Source organism: Erithacus rubecula (genome assembly GCF_903797595.1).
Source record: "Erithacus rubecula genome assembly, chromosome: 2".
NCBI classification, from domain to species: Eukaryota; Metazoa; Chordata; class Aves; order Passeriformes; family Muscicapidae; genus Erithacus; species Erithacus rubecula.
In genome coordinates this window covers 20,750,561-20,768,721 of record NC_136685.1, presented here as the reverse complement: position 1 = coordinate 20,768,721, position 18,161 = coordinate 20,750,561, and the positions used below count along the sequence as shown (strand labels likewise).

At 33.5% G+C, this 18,161-nt stretch overlaps 1 protein-coding gene across 1 annotated transcript in view; it reads left to right on the top strand.

Moving 5' to 3' along the window:
- CSMD1 (CUB and Sushi multiple domains 1) overlaps window positions 1-18,161 on the top strand; it is a 1,041,152-nt gene that overhangs the window by 1,001,815 nt on the left and 21,176 nt on the right. The window contains 8 exon segments of the mRNA XM_079329059.1: window positions 3,411-3,599; window positions 5,169-5,342; window positions 8,445-8,627; window positions 9,313-9,489; window positions 10,467-10,646; window positions 11,926-12,099; window positions 13,023-13,196; window positions 15,608-15,681. Of these exon segments, the coding sequence (XP_079185185.1) occupies window positions 3,411-3,599; window positions 5,169-5,342; window positions 8,445-8,627; window positions 9,313-9,489; window positions 10,467-10,646; window positions 11,926-12,099; window positions 13,023-13,196; window positions 15,608-15,681 (1,325 nt within the window).

Genomic DNA, 18,161 nt, shown 5'->3' with positions numbered 1-18,161 from the left:
AACAAAACTCAAACCCAAACAAAATCAACAAACAAAATCCCCAGACCAAACAAATCCAAAACCCAAACAAACCACTAAACAAAACCACCCAAAATCTCCCCAGCAAGTAAACTGAAAATATAGTTTGCATGGAGAAAGATTATTTTGACATTATAAGAAACTGAATCTCATAAACAGTGTAAATCTTGTCCTATAGCTTGGGAAAAATTCAATAGTATGTGTTCTCGTGCAATTTCCACTAGTTTTGTGTATTCATTAATGAAATTTTACTGTACAAGTGTATGTCCTGTTTAAGCTGTGTATGCCCAGTTTCCCATGCTGTATTCCTGAGCTAAAACCAATTTGGATGGTACTAAATGCAGGGTACTAAACATACATCTGTACTGTGGATCTCTGTGAGCACAGCATAGAGTCCTATTTGTACCAGGATAAAATTTCTAATATAGAAAAGGTTTAAATATGATTGATATATTGATGACCTGATATTGATTCACCTTTGGACTATTGGCAGAGGAATGTAGTTATTATTTTTCCACAGGATTTTACATATATTATTACAGCCATAGAACACAATTCCATCTTTTTTTCATTTGTATCATTTAAGGAAAGAGCTGCTCTTGAAGCTGTAAATGCTAAACAGGTAGATATCAGTGGAATGGAGAGGTGTTATTTTGCCACAGCTTTTGATATGCCATTCCACTGCAAAATGGTGCACTGAGTAGAGCATGGACATTGGTCTCAAGAAGACCTGAATACTTTTCTCTACCAGTATAAATATTCCATACAACTCTGGACTTCATGTTTTTACATGATGGATCACAATAGGGTTATTGTGTAATTGTGAGATTGGGAATCAAATTGCCATAAAAATAGTTTTATGTAAATATAAAGATTTCAAAATATTCACTTCTGTGTTTGAAATTAAATTTATCTGTATTTTTAAATTAAACAGTGTCTGCCATGGGAGCTGAATTGCTTCTAGTTATTTAGTTGGTTTTTTTATCTGAATCAAGTGGCACATTCACAGGAATTGTTTGGAGCATGGCCCAGGGGTTAGTGTAGACAGGAGGATCATTCTTCATGAGCAGTTCAGAGAAACTCACCCTGCTCTGGAGGGTAGCAGCACACAATGACATAGACTGAGCATCATCTACTGGCCTCATGCCAGAAAACAAGTGTTGGCTTTCTTTAATTGACATTGATACAGATGTGTATTCAAATGTTCAGGAATGTGTAAACATTAAGTTTAAGGTTGTGTTTGTACAAGGGAACTTATAACTATGCAGAGGATGCAGGCTAGTTCCCAAAGCAGAAACTTTACAGCAGCATCTACCCAGCACTACACCACATCTAATTGCCTAGGAAACAGGGTTAATTGGAATGCAGCAAGTGCTGCTTCTGGGAACTGTGCTAGTTTCTGTAAGAAAGGATTGCAATGAGTGCAGGCATATGAGCTTCTTCAGATCTAGCTTATTTTTTTGGTAAGGCATCATGTTAGTGGACTGTACATTTTACAGACTTTCACATGTGTTCTGTTCTGTAATGATAGTTATATTGCCAGTGCAAGAAATAGACTGAGATGAAAAAGATGAGTAACCATGGAAAAAAAAGCAGTAACAAAGAATGTGTCATGTAAGAGAAAAAAATCATTTTCTCTTCATAATGCTCTTAAGTAGAGATCCCCAGAAGAAAAAGAATTTTTGGAGTTCTTCAGAGCAAGTACAGAGACACAGTCTTCTACATCCAAAATTTTCACAACTTTCCAAGAGCAGTGAGATATTAAGAGCTGATATTTTTCTGTGCCTTATGGGACAGAAAAAAAAGTCAATAGCTAAAGAGGTATTTATTTCTGTCAATGAAATCTCATGTAAACACATATTTATTTAGCTTGCATATATCTGATTTCTGTATAAAATGTTATGGTTATAATACCATGTTTAAATAAAAGTTGTTAGTATGAAATATAAACTAATGTAAGCTAAATATGGCTTCTCTGGTGAATTATTGTATAGTATTCACCATAAAACAAATAGAAATAGTTTCAATTAGGAGAATCTAAAGTTTTATTACTACTCAGGAACAACACCAAAAAAAAAGGATATCTCATTGGACATAATCATTCTACATAATACCTTTCTTATGCTTTGTGTACATTATTGTAATACCAAATTTTAAAAAATATGTTTGACTTTTCTATGTAATTCTATTGTCAGCGTTTCAATAACAATTGGTACATTAAAAATGGGGTTATTTATGCCAAAAAGAGTTCTTTTCCCAAAATATTACTTCTAAATTAGTTTTTATGAAGGAAAACTTTAGATTCATATGAGACATTCTTTAGACCTAGGTATATGTTTAGAACTGTGAGGTTAAAATTCTGAACATTTAACACTTTTAAGAGCATGGCTTTAAAAGGTAAAGATAAATAAATTGCAACTGGATTTTTCTCCAGATTAAATATTAGGATGTTAGAATTTTTCAAAAATCCTGATACTTTTCAGCTGGTTGAAGAAAATGTCCCTTCAATGAATGAATATTTGCACAAGCTGCCTTTTTCTAGTGTATTGTCTAATCAACACATTAAAATTTTGTATATCATAAAACTTAAGCTTTTGAATAAAAGTTATTCAGGAGTGAAAAGCAGTCCATTAGGGACTATGTATATCTTACCTCTAAAATTATAATCTTATCTATATTCTTCTCCATTGATTTCTGTTTCATGAAAACTCATTTGAACTAGATTACACACTTGAGAGGCAGATTCCCGAGGTTCTTTGATGAGCTTTAATTTATGATACTAATAATATTTTAATTTTTTTTTTTTTTTAGTTTATTTATACTGTTATCTTTAGAATGAAGACAGGAGAGGAGTGGAGTAGGTGTTTGTAACTTTTCACGTAGTTTTCAGATTAACAGACAGCAAAATTGGTATTTGAAAAACTCCCTTCCAACCCAAGCTGTTAAATGATTCTGTGACTCTGCATTTACTGCAGAGTATGAAATGAAGAATGGGGAGGATAGCTATACTTGTAATAAAAACTAAGCAGTTATGAAAAAAAGCATTTTTTAATGTCTATCTGAAAAAAATACTTCATGCTTTTTGATGTTTACCCCCACTCCTGCTCCCCTACCAAGTATTTGATTTTTCACTGTCTTCCTTTTTCTGTTCTACACATAAATATCATAAAACGTCCTTAATATTTGAAGCAATTTTTTCCCATCAGATCAAATTGAAAAAAAAGATAATGTCAAAGTGTTATTTAAACTGTATCCTCTTCCTTCACATAAAAATTACGTAAAAGACCAAACCAAGCCTACCAAAGGAATGATAAAAAATTCCACCAATTTCTTTTAAATATTGTTAGGATATTGCTGTTCTGCACCAGCAATGAATTCTGTTTGTCTTGCAGTGGTGAACTGTTCTGATCCTGGCTTTGTGGAGAATGCAGTTCGTCACGGGCAGCAGAATTACCCGGAAAGTTTCAAGTACGGGACAAGCGTGGCATACCACTGCAAGAAGGGCTTTTACCTCTTGGGCTCATCTGCACTGACCTGTAAAGCTAACGGGCTGTGGGACAGGTCACTGCCAAAGTGTCTATGTAAGTATCCATTAGAGTGGAGCATGGTTTAAATCATGGCAGGAAAAAGAAGTGCAGCCATCTATGAAGGGAAAAAATGGACTTTAAGATAAATAAATTGCAAATTGTAGATCTGGGTAAGAAAACATTAAGACAAAATATCATGCAACTTACCATTATTAAAAATGTGTTTCCAGGGAACTGTGGAACTATTATTTCAAATGCCAGAAAATCAACATTAATTTCCTCTATCAGTGAATTGTTAAGGTATCTGGAAACAGCTAGGGAAATCTAAAGTTATTAATATTTGTTATAATTTGGAATGATAGTCTGATACCATTAATGTCTATATTGGATATTTCTATTTTTCCAGATTCATTGTAATGCATATTTGACAACTAATCTGTGAAATGTTGTGTAGAAAAATTTTGCAGAAGAGGTTCTTTTAACATCATCACTTCATATTTCCTCCATCACTTTCTCCTCAGAGAGGGAGGAAATCTTCTGGTGTTTCCTATGATCTGTAAACTTCATATCTTTACAAAATAATGGTTTGCCTGAGTTAAATTTCCATTGAGATATTGTCCTTCTCTAATCACTATTAATTTGCTGACATAATTTCTGATTTGCAATGCAATGCAATAATAAGAAGTAGTAAATGAAATGAAAGTATGTTCTAATTTGAAACACATCAGATGATTTAAAAGTTTTCTCTTTATAGAATTACAGTTTTTTACTAAAAAATATTTATTTCATGGATTTACACTTATATACCAGAGCAATAAATGTCACTAGGTTGGTGAATTTATTTCTTTATTATATTTTTCATACTGTTATATATCTGATACTGACATGACCAAAGGAGTTCTGTTTGGGTTTTTTCACAAGAATCTATACTTTCAATGTCTGTCAATAAGAGCTATAATCTGGAAAAGTGGGTTTATTGATGTTTCAGTAGTAAAATAATTTGAAAAAATATTCCATTTTAATTATAAAACAGCTGCATTTTTTTCTAGTTTGGCAAGAATATTTATTGGTGCAAACATGTTCCTTCTTGTGTCTTAGAAAAATAAGTATGATTTAAAATCATAAAAATTATAAGTAATCCATTTTTCTCTTGCTCAGTCTACTTCATCACATTGCTATAAAACATTACAGAATAAATATTTTATTTCACTATGCTTCTTAAACTGTACCTAGCTATAGATACAATAAAGCTACTTTCATTATCATGTCTGCAATATGCAGGTAATTACAGTAATAGCCTTATTTGGTGTATTCCTTCCTATTGTTAACCAAAATGAAGTGTACTATTTGTAGATCATGAACAGAAATGAGTGAGGAAAGAAATTCTATATATTTTTAGAGAAAAGCTAAATTGGATAGACTAGTTTTATATACAGTTTTGTTTTTAATCTTACAAATTACCAATAAATCATGTATAGCAACAAGAAAACTGAAGCTATGTAAGAGCTGAAATCCAGACAGAAATTAATATTTTGTGGAACCAACCTTGTATTTAAAGGTTATAAGAGATTTCTTTCTGCACTATGAAAACATCTCATAATGTTGTGTTCTTTCCTTTGTTAGCCATTTCTTGTGGACATCCTGGGGTACCTGCAAATGCAATTCTTTCAGGAGACAAATTTACATATGGCTCCATAATTCACTATTCTTGCACAGCGGGTCGAAGGCTGATAGGAAATTCTACGAGGGAGTGCCAAGAAGACAGCCACTGGAGTGGGACTCTCCCTCACTGCTCAGGTACTTGAACCAACCATTGTCTCAATGTCACCTCATCATATCAGCAAGGCTATTCTCACACGTATTTTTAGCCAAAATTTTTTTTGTTTATTTTCCAGTTATATTTTAATTTCACCAAAAGCCACTCCACTGTATCACAGCTATTTCCTGAAATATTCTCATAGTCATCTCATTCTCTTTGTCATTACTTCACAACTTTACTCCTCAGCCACATGCTCTAGTTGTATGCTGCAGTGTTTAGAAGATATAGCAAAACAGTGCTTCAAACCTGGTCAAGTTTTGCTTAAAAAGGACACATGTATTACATTCTATTCTTATGAACACTGTTTTGTGTAAACAAAGGTTGTTACATCAGAAAATTTTCATTAAGAAACTCCACAGCAAAGATATTAAGGTAAAGTTTGTACATTTTGCTCCTCTTTTCTCTTGCAGATATATACTTTACTTTTGTCACAATGTGCAAACACCATAAATGACTGACATGTTCTTGGTGCTGTCAGGAAGTACAGGAGCAATTCATTCTCCCCCAGACTATGCAAATCTAGAAGAAGGCATAAAACATCACACGGTTTTGTTGAAGAGTTCAGGCGAGGATTTGTTACTAAGGACACCCACAGCATATTAATAGCTTTTGTAAGGGAAATCAGTATATTCACTTTGGTATATAAAAATTAGGTACCTGAATGGTTTAAGAAGAAAATTTCCTAGTGAAAAAATGGTTAATTACCCATTATATAATCTTATAACTTCCCTTGAACCATTGGATATGCCCACTGTTGGACTGATGTGATTCAATGTGGTTCAATTCACGTTTGACCTTATTTAAATAGGTGTAAGGTACTTTCAATTATTTTCAGTACTTTGAAAAAGCTCTGAATAAGTGTTCATTGTAAATGGTGCATTTATGAGCTGCAAGGATAATTCTGCAAGGACGCTGAGCAGAATTTGAAATATGGAGCAAAAAAAGTGAATTTAAATCACTACTGTTTCTTTTCTGTTCTCTGCTGCTCAAGGAAGAAATAGTTTAGATTCTTCTCACACTGCTAGATCTCACTGCCATTGTGGTCTCTATGCCTAGACCTGCACAACAAGAAATCACTGCACAGCAGGAAATCTTTTCTTGCTTATCTTAAGCTCACATATATGTCACTTTCACCTTTTTATCCAGCATAATATCCCAGATCTGAAATTGCATCAAGATTGAATTGTCAGATAACAATCTAGTGCTGTTATCCAACAATTCTCACCGCAAGGAAAAATTTCATTTAATTTTTTTTCATTTAATTGCCAATAATTGAGACTCTTCAGATATCTTCAGTCATGAATATGACAGTAGTTTTATAGACTCATAGATTTTAAAAAGCTTGGTACTCATGTCTTATGGTGGGGAACATATATATGTATAGTGTAACTAAAATATTGTCACTTATGCAGGGTTCCATTTTCTAGCTTTGAACAAAATGGGTTACTATCTTGAGAGCAAGATGATTCCCTAGGAAAATGAAAATCTGTCTCTGTTTGTTCAATGTAAAAAAGAGCAAAGAAAATCTCGCTCCCCCACCCCCCTGCCCAAAGAAGAAAGAAGCCAGAGAAAACCCTAAAAACTTGTCTTATTTCTCATTTAGAATTGTAAAAAGAACTATATTTTCCAAGTTAGATATTCAGGAGATTAATCCATCAAAATATAATATGAATAATTTGTTGTCATAATGTCAGTGAAAGAATGATTGTGCCCAGGATGACTGAGAACTCTAATTAGTTTTATACTTCGGGGATATGAACAACAGTCCAAATAGAATGCTTAAAACCTGTAGTCTCTTTTAGAATGGGATTCATTTCTTTATTATATATTAATATACTTTTGAATGCCTGGTTCTATGAAGCTGTAAATATGATCTTATATTTATCTTATAAATATGATCTGAGACCTGTTGCAATGATAGATTTTTGTATCTTATGAATTAAGCAATAGTTGACATTTTCGTTTAAAACAACGCACTTATTTTTCAAAAATGGATATTGACTCTTCTACATTGCTACATAAAATGGGGTCTAGACCTTCATATTACTGCAGCTGCTTTTGTCTATACCCTTTGACTATAACATTTCATGGTCCCAGTTCAAATTTTCTCCAAACTAGGTATGTCCAAGAAAAAATTAAATGTCCAGTCATTCATCTGGAATAATTCCCTCAGCAAAATCCCAAAGCAACTGGGACATCATCAAATTTTCAGAATCATAGATCATTCTGCCCTGAAAAGTCCCCTTGCATTCACAAGCCAAAGTATATGTGATATATCTGTTTCATGCCATAAACATGCCACATGGGAGCCTGAATCACAGTGCTCATAGTATTTCCCACATTTTAAGGAGACAAATGTCTGTGAAATAGTAATGTCTTGGAGTGGAAGCAGACTGACTTAGGACACTTCTGAGCACTCTGTCTTGCAACACGTCCTTTCTCTTCTAAATTTGTAACCAATATTTGCATGAAATTTAGAGGATAAAGATAATTATGAAATGTTTTCATTCTTGTCAGACACAGACAGGCAGAAGATTTTCTGTAGATATATGTATTTCAAATACATTTCCTTAAAATTTGAATATGGCTCTTCTCACTCTTGCTGTTAATTCATATTATTAGAAGATATCACTACAAGTTAAACAACAAAACACAATATGTAGGAAATGAAAAGCTACAGAGTTATTGAACTGACAAAAAGTGATGGGGGTGCTTCCTGTGTCCTTTATCTTTTATTTTTATCTTTTATTTTATTTTATTTTATGTTTTTATATTTTATATTTATATATATATATTTTTTAATATTTTATATTTATATTTTTTTAGCTTTTATTTTTATCACATTCTGGTTTAGGTCTGTATTAGTATGAGAAAACCAAGTAGGATAAGAGAGAGAAAGGTCTGAGAAATAAAAGCTGAGTGAAAAGATATATATTTTCATCTTTTACTTTAGTCAAAGGAAAAGGGATTGATTGTAATAGAAACAATGCAGAGGCACTACTCACAAGAGAGCAGTTTCACTGCCACTACGTTTGCACATAATGTCCCTGCCAATAATTGTGCTCTGTTGTGTTTTGCAGGAAATAATCCTGGTTTTTGTGATGATCCAGGAGTACCAGCTCACGGGTCTAGACTAGGGGATGAGTTCAAAACAAAAAGTCTGCTACGTTTCTCATGTGAAATGGGTTATCAGCTGCGAGGGTCTGCAGAGCGAACATGCTTGTCTAATGGCTCCTGGTCAGGTGTGCAGCCCATGTGTGAAGGTAGGTGTTGATACATTGACATTTTGACACTATTGACACACTTCCTCATGACTTTATATTCTTCCTTTGAAAACCTTTTGTTAGGCAGAAATATGCTTTCATTAGGTTCTGCAGAAAGTTTGCAAGCAGTTCATGCTTCGCTTGAAAACTTAAACCCGAACTGCTAAAGTTTTGGAATATATATTTACAATAAGTTTTTGAGAAACTAATTTTAGTTAAAAAATAATTAGCCAGAAAATAAATAGTAGATACCTGATGTAAATGTAAGACTAAACAAATGTTTTTGATTGAAGGTATGACAATGGAGTGATAAATAAATCTGTCATGTTTTGTAACAATAAAATACTTTAATCTTCTCTTTCTATGTAATATATGTGCATAAAGGACTGAATAAATTATAAAATAAGGTTGCATAAATTGATATATAAATTAAGTATAAATTAATGCATCAATACATATTTCTCCACAGAAGCTAGACTAATCTCTAGTTTGATATTTTTATGCTGTCTCTCTCAGAAGTACAAAAGAGAATATTTCTGAAAAATCACATTTTAAAATAAGATAAAAGCATAATAAAGAATTTTTTGCATTTTTTTGTGCAGTTAATATTGGAAAGCAGTAATAGAAGGCTATCACATATCATCAAAATACATTTCTTTTTTTTTAATCAATCTATTCTTTGCAGCTGTATCTTGTGGCAACCCTGGCACGCCAGCCAATGGTATGATAATATACACTGATGGAATATTATTCTCCAGCTCAGTCATTTATGCCTGCTGGGAAGGTTACAAAACTTCAGGGCTAACTACCAGACATTGTACTGCTAATGGGACATGGACTGGCACTGCTCCAGACTGCACAGGTCAGAAAGAAATTTTCTACCCCTAAAGCTTTAACATAGTAAGCCATCCAGGCTTCCTACTGAAAATGATTGTTTTGATAGATAAAATAACACATTTTTCCCCATTCATCTGTCTTGTAATACATGAATATTTTTATGTATCTAAAGGTACATGCCCTTACAATGCATGCTAGATGCTTTCAGACCTATTTTCTTAAGATGACTTTATAGGTAACTGTATTGTATTTGTTGACCTCAGAAATGTCAATTTGATGGTATTAATATTTTTTAGAATAGTGTTATTTTTAGCTGTTCCTTTAGAGTTTCCTTTAGCATTTTTTTCCTTTTTTTTTTTTTTTTTCCCCCTTGTGGCTTATGCTTAGAGTAGGAAGTTCTGGTAGCTCAAAATCAAATATTGTATAATTGGGTATATTACTGTGCCAGTTTTTGTTGTAAGCCAAATGAGTCAGAATTGATCAATCTTCATTCTGCTCAGGACCAAGAATCAGGGAGCAGCAACACTGGGCTATTCCATCAGGGAAGGTCAGCAGAGACCAGAGGAGTGCTAACAAGGCAGGTGGGACTAGTGGCCTGACTGACAAGGCCAGAGTCACAATGCATTAGTGCTTTTATATGCACACACACACACAAAAGAAAAGAAATATAAAAAAGGGGGGAAAAGAGGCATTTCATAACTCTGCTGAAATTGCATTTCACCATCAACTTCAGGCCTGATGTGACAAAGATCTCAGTATGAAGGTGGAAAATGTCCTGTTGAAACTACCAGCAGCAGCCTGCAGTAGCTGTAGAGCATGCCAGATGAGGCTACTGTGTTAAAGGAAAGCAATGTTTGGTCCATCCTATTTAAATGCCTCAGAAAGATAACTTTTCTTGACAGAAACAAATTTTTTTCTTGTATTGTAAGCTAAAAGAAAGGACATTAGGTATGCATGGCTATATATCTATTAAAAAAATTCCTATTTTCTTTTCCTCACTAGTGATTAACTGTGGAGATCCAGGTGCATTAGCAAATGGCATTCAGTTTGGAAATGATTTTACCTTTAATAAGACAGTCAGCTATCAGTGCAATCCAGGATATCTGATGGAACCTGCAAGTTCATCTACCATGCGTTGTGTGAAAGACAGCACTTGGAACCAGAGTAAACCAGTTTGCAAAGGTGAGCTTTTGAATTTAACGTTTTACAAGTATTGCTTTGGCACATATGTCATATTCACTCACTGGTGTCTTTATTTATTAAAAAAATATTAAAAATATTCTCTAGAACAATTGCTGTTTCAAATGCAACTAAAACATTTAGGTATTTCTGTAGAATTTATATTTATTTTGTACACATGCTGTGGTAGAACAGCAGTCAAAATAGTGTCATTATTGACTAAAGTAGAACCAAGTCAATCTGCAAGGAAGATTGTTGGGGTGCTCAGCCTAAAAAAATATGAATGAAGTGCCCATTTTCCTATTTGGCCCATTTCCCTCGGATTAGATGGACAAAATTCTGTAACCAAGATTCTGCAAACCAAGCTTTATGTAATAGATTCCCTTGTTGCAGTAGTCTAGTCATCATAAACAGCCAAAAATATAGTTCGCAAATAGCTAATTACAAGTGGTAGCAGGAAGGTCATAGTGGAGATGAGGCTGAAAGACATAATAGTCAGCCTGGTGAAAATTGTTAACACAACTTCAGCAGCCCAGAAAGTAAATTTAACAGCCAAGGGCATCTTCTGCTTCTAAAAGGCCTAGGCTACCAGCTCACGTAGCACCACTTCACTGTGATATCTAAGTCTTACTAATTAAATTTTGGCATATGTATTCAACTGACTGCATTTTCTGTCACGAAAATTACTGCCTGAGTGATTTTATGGTTGTGTTCATTGTTAAAAGAAATATGGAAATGTAAACTTGAATATTCCAGGTTTCATCATTTTGGGCATTCTTATCAGAAGGTGGAAAACATCAGAATAATTTCTTAGCCCCTAATTACCAATAAAGTTAATTACCATTGTATGTGGAAAGCCTTAGAAAATGAGCAGGTGAATGACCAGTCATATTTGATAGTGCTGCAAAATTAGTTTAGAAGAAAATGCAAATATTTAGAAATTTAGAATCATAAAAACTTATTTATTGCAAGAAATAATATTTATTGAAAATGTTTCCCAAACTTAGTAATCTGTTGCCAAAAATAATTGGTAATGAAGATATAGGAAAAAATATAAAACTAGGTAGCTATGTATTCTTTGGGTTTCTAGCAATCTAGCACACAGGGACTTCCTAAATCCAGAGTCTTTATTTTTGTATTTAATTTAGTTTTCTGTCTATTGCAGGCTGTTGGAAAGTCTGAAATACCTTTTTTTTAAAATTCAAATGTATGAGTGTGTGTTGTTTGCATATTCCTAAACCCTATATATTCTTGAAATTGTAACTTTTCTTTTCTGGCACAGCTATTACTTGTGGCCCCCCTCCAACAGTGCTGTATGGGAAAGTGGAAGGATCTGACTATCGTTGGGGTGCTAGTGTGAGTTACAGCTGTGCAGAAGGCTACCAGCTGTCAAACACAGCCATTCTCTCCTGTGAAGGACGAGGGGTTTGGCGGGGAGACATCCCACAATGTCTGCGTAAGTGTTCAGGGTGCAGTTGTGTTGGCTTCACCAAAGCTACAGTCAGTTCTCTTGGGCTACAGTCGCAGAATCACAATTTCAAAGTGGCTAAGCTACATCAGGTAGTATATGAATTACTGCAGGATTCTCCATTGTACCAAAAAGCTTACCTTGTTAAGAAGTTTGAGTGGCTGTGCCCATTGCAGGTCACAGTCTTTTTCCTTTCCTCAAAAGTCACCCTGATCTCTTGTTATCTAATTGGACCCATCACCATTTGCCTTACTGGTAATCCTACTGGATGCTTTGAATTTGGCTTGTGGTTCATATGACTGGGATACTCCCATAAACTTTTCCTTTTTTCTTCCTATTTCCATTTCCATTAACAGGTGAAAACAAGGATGCTAACTCTTAAGCTCATAGTTCATAGCCTTTCTAAGCAATTTTTTCTTTCTGAAGGCGAGTACATACCTTCATATCTTGCTTGTATTTGTTTTTCCGCATTTTCTAAATCTGTCAACTCAACTATTAGAGTGTTCAAAATCTTATTAGGAACCTAATAAACATTTTCTCTTTTATCTAATTAGGGCAAAAATCTCCAGCCTACTCGTTTGAGAATGTCAGATATGAAAAATGATTTTATTTTTAGCCATTGCACTATAGCATTGTCTACTTCAGGATTATTTTGTCATCCAAATCTAATCAATATTTAAGTGTCTCAATTAAAGGGTCTGTTTTTCCAGGTTGTTTCATGCCTACAATTGCTATAACAGTGACAATTTGTTTTAAATTGCTGTTAAGAATTTAGGAGATCTACAGTCCTAAACAGATAAATGAACTCAAACCCAGTATGCCTGTCTTGCACATAAAAAAATATAGAATACTTCAGGTTAAATCATGTGCAGATTTTAATACCGTTTTTTCTTTTCATTTTTATGTATCAGCTGTGTTTTGTGGTGATCCTGGTACTCCAGCAGAAGGACGCCTGAATGGAAAAAGTTTCACCTACAGATCTGAAGTTAGCTTTCAATGCAGACCTCCTTTTATTCTGATAGGCTCTTCAAGAAGATTCTGTCAAGCAGATGGTACTTGGAGTGGAATTCAGCCAACATGCATTGGTAACAACTACTACTAAGGCATTTTCTACTGAGAATATTCTTGATAAACAATTGCACTATCATAAATCTAGCATTTAGCTATCCAAGTATAGAAAAGGTCTGTGTAATATAAGAAGAACTAGTTAAATAAGGTTATGTTTTGAGTATAAAAACTTTAAGATAAACACAATCACATATGCAAATTTACATGGTTGTTTGCTGGAAATGCAGAACATCAACATGTGCAAGTGAATAAATTTGTTCAGTCTATTTTTAGAATCTCTTGGATATGCAGAAGACTTTGGCAAATTAAAGACCAGATTTTGTCACTGGAGAGTTAAAGGCATTTTTCAGGATCGATCCTGAAGCAAAGTGTTTTCGACTTTGTGAATGTGGCTTGTACATCTCTGATATTTTCTGATTCTGATGAACTCCCAAATACTGTCAGTTTCTCATTGACTGTTGTGCTACTGGTAGGCTTTTGGCATGTTACCTCAATCAGATTGACACCTTTAACTCCCACTGACATCAGAATTTGATCCCACTTGGGATGACTTGCTAGAGAAAATTATTTTAATTTTATAATTAAAAAAGTCTCTTTGATATTTCTAAACAAACATAATCAGATGTAGATTGTAGACCATTCATATATTTTGTTGTGGCTTAGATATTGGCTGTGAAAGAGCTGGGCACACTGGGAAAGGTAGTAATCATGATCATTGAAAGCAGCCTGTATTTTTAAATGAAGATGTAACAGTCAGCAGAATTCTTTTGTATGAATTCAAAACTTCTCCCTGTAGTTTTTTCAAACTGGGCAATCATTTTAAGCTTATATTTTGCTACAGAGACAAGAAGACTTAAAAAAACAAATTTTCATGTCTAATGCAAAAAATCAAGTTTAAAAATGTAATAATGATATTTCTGTTTACATTTTATATAGTACAGTATAGAAGCAAATGGAAAGTAGTTCATCAAAGATACAAGTTTTTCTTTTACATCATAGCTTTTATGCTATTGTAGAAGAAAAATAATATATCATTTAACATATTTGCAGATAAAATTTCTAACCAATTTGAAGTTAAAGAGCAGTGAATAACATCGAGAACTAGACCTAGAAATACAATATAGAGGAATCTTCTCTCTTTCTTGGTAGCAAAGTTTTCCTCAGAATACTTTGAGAAGTCTTGCATTGGGTTCTTCAGATGAGACCTATCTTAAAAATTCAATTCAGCTTCATGTATCTATTATTAGAAATAGAATTCCAACTGTTAATAATTTTTTAAAAGTTCCTGAGCTGTTCAAGCATCTCCATATCAGGAGCATGTTTGCTTTTCATTCTTATACTTTAGGTCAACATCCACCTAACTTTTGAAGCCTTTGGTAAATACCAGTCCAGTTGAGTTTTTATGCTCTACTGATGGTCAATATTGAAAACGGGAGCTGGCCAAGAGTGAAATGAAATATCACATTATTGCAAATGATAAGTTCAACTTTTGCTCTACAGAAAACTAAAAATTGATACAGATGAAGTATAGCCCAAAATGTGTTCTTCATAATTCAGTATCAGCACACAGCAGACTTGGCTGCCAAAAAAGAATCACATACTACAGAAAAATTCACTGAATGAAATTCTATGCTTCCTAACTGGTGGATATGACTGGGCAACTCCAAAGCCACCACCAGAATATGGGCATTACTGAATGAAAATGTAATTTCAGGCTGCTTTAAATTACTCTCATGAAGAAAAAAACTCTCATGAGTTTTTGGTTTTACTCTTTTGGCATGTGCTTTTTTCATGGAGGGAGTTTTATTCTCCAGCAACAAATGAGGTGGTGCCCCATTAGAAATTTTTCTTTGTGGCGTAGGAAAAAAGCCTATACAAAAAAAAAAAATTACTTGGTATAAGAAAGCAGGCTGATTATGGATTCGGGGTTTTTTTAGCTTGTGGGATTTTTTGGGTTTGAGGAGTTTTGGTTGGTTTCCTTTTTTTTTTTTTTTAATTTTGGGGGTGGTTTTTATAGAAATACCATTAAGTGGTTCATTTGAAACAAAGAAAAGATACATATTTCTAAAGATTTCTCTATATATTTCAACTGCATTGTGAATAGTGAAATATACTATGGATTCAAAGAGATCTGAAAGGATAAGATTTCTAAAAATTATAGCAATACTAACTGTAAAGTCTGCACTACTAGAAACACCTCCAAAAAATATTTTAAAATAATGACAATGCACTGAAACAAATTACTATGATATATACTTGATAATTTAGTTGGAAATATTAGTGTAATATATAGAAAAGCACACATTCAATTAAAAATTGAATTATTGTCATCACTAGACATTAATGAAATTATTTAATCATTGCAAACAGTTTTAGAGTATTTTTTCCATACCATAATATATGTGTTGTGTTTTACATTTTTCATTAGATCCAGCTCACAATACGTGTACTGACCCTGGTACTCCACATTTTGGAATACAAAATAGTTCCAGAGGTTATGAGGTAATTTTTAAATCATTATTTATTAGCTTTCTAAAATTCAAATGTATTTAATAATTGCGTAAGAGATTTAATTAGAGCCATTATCTATAGTTTAAATGTCTGATGTAAACCTTGGGAAACTTCCACCCTATTTTAATAAAAACTCATTCTTCATTCCAAGTTTTTTTTAAAATATTCAGTTTAAAGAAAGAGCTTCTAACCCTGCAATATATCATGTGTTCAATCCTTTAGAAGACTTCAGTAGGGAGGGTTATTTATAAATTGATTACTTAATATGATATGACATAATATAATTACCTTGCTTTATAATAATAATTCTTTCATACATTGATGAATAGTCAGTAAATACCTAACAACCAAAGACCTGTGTGATCCAAAGGCCATGTAGTCCTTGGTAAAAAGTCAGCAAGTGGCTTTACTAAATTAGAAATTCATATTATATTTTATTCAGTCAGAGAAGATAAAATTATTCTGTGTTGTGTCCAGGTTCTCTGTGATGAATAGCCTCTCTATGATTTCCAAATTCCTTGCAGGTTGTTAGTTTAGCAAGTGAGAGGCAGAAATGTGACTGAGGAAATAATTGTAGATGCAACAATGACCAATCTGCAGTAATTGTATAGATTGATAAACGTTGTGTGGATAGAATTTTCAGGTATAAATATGTGTGACTGAAAATTCAAATGTTTGGGTTTGCTGCTTATTTCTGAGCCTATGGCAGTGTGCCCATTGTGACCAAATTAATAGAACTGTTTTCCAAAAAGTCTTTTCTGTAAGTTCCACTGGTTATTGGTAGCATCTCTCTCCTGCAATTTTTCTGTCTTTTGTTGCTATGGCTGTCAGCTCTTTTCTTTGCCTTCTGTGCCTGGCTAACAGATACTGAGGCACATCTTGTGGCCTTACCCAAGGTGCTTCTGCTTCTAGTAATAGGTGCACTTGCTTTTCTTAATTCTCATCTTGATCCAGTACCAGTCCCCATTTTCTCTTCAAAAACAACTCTAACCTTTGCACCTCATTTTATCAGGGGGTTGTTTTCTTTTTTCTCCCCCTTTTATCTGCCTCAGAAATTGTTTTTAAAAAACAGAATTGTACTGGCCGATTCACTGTTCTACTGTCTGTTATTCATGTTCCTGTTCATGAATGATCTTCTCTTCCCATTCACCTCTAGAGGCCATAGTAAGTCTTCCTCTGTTTTGCATGAAGTTTTTCTCCAGTATGTTTTCACTCTCAGAATGCTATCTTGTATCACAAGATAGAGACCCTCTCTAATGGCTATGGAACTAGATTGTTTTGGGCATTTTGCATGCATTATTCATAGGTTTCCTGACTTAGCCAAGCTTCTATCAAACACTTTTGTGCAGTCTTCCCTCATTATAGAACAGTTTGATGACAGGCAGCTGATCTTTGTGGGGTTTTCCTGTCTACCAACATCCTGCCTTCCCCCATATATTCTTTGCCTTTTGTGCTTCACTATGTTGTGACTTATGAATGCCATCAACGTTTTTCATCCAAGTATTATACAGAGTTTTCTGTTTTCTTTTTAACCTTTACCAGTAAAATGAAAAAGCATTGTAATTATTTAACTACCTTAAACCTATGTAACTTTTTGCTTGATCTTTTTGGAGCACTGAGAAAAGATTTGCGTCTTATTATTACTGAAAGAAACCAGAATTGGCACAAGTAAGATGACTTAGACTCAAGACTAGCCACACGCTGCTCTATTCCCTACTAAAGACATGCTGTGTGTCCTTGGCAGGGTAATGATATGTTTAAAAATAGATAGAAAGACATAAGTCTACAAAGCCGTATCAGTAATATGACCTTTAAAAACACAATTGATTTTCCCAAACTACTTCTGGGAGAAATAGTGTGCATTTGCTAAACATCTGTCATGATAAGCAGGTTTTATATAATTGAGTGTATAGGAGGCAGGTAGTACTTTTGAAGATATTAATTTTTAATTTTATTGAAGTCCTTTTATGACATTTGCATAGCAGAGCTCTCTCCCTTTCTACAACTTCAAGGTCTTACTATACATTCACCACTATTTATTTGCAACTTGTATGTGTGATATATCACTTTATTAAATAATATAATTGCCAATAATAAATTTTGTAGTAATAGTAAATTAAAAAATAGTAAATTTTGTAGAATTTATTTATTATTCCTAAGATTTTTTTATAAAGCAAGAGTATTACTTTATTGATTAGCCTCGTATCAAATAGCTTGGACTGGAGTTGCATTATGGTTACTTTGTCATTACCATCAGTAAGTTCATTTTACTAGAACTTTTGAAAAAAAATCTCTCATCTTTTGAGAAAATTCTCACCTGAAATTTTCTATGTAGTTTTCATAGATTTCTATTCCCAGTTGAAATCTAAAGAGCATTTACTCAGTTATTTTACCTTTTCTTTTGAGGAAGGTCATACCATATTTGCAGTGTAATAAGTTTTCACCTGGAGTTTTCTCTAATGAAAGTTTTT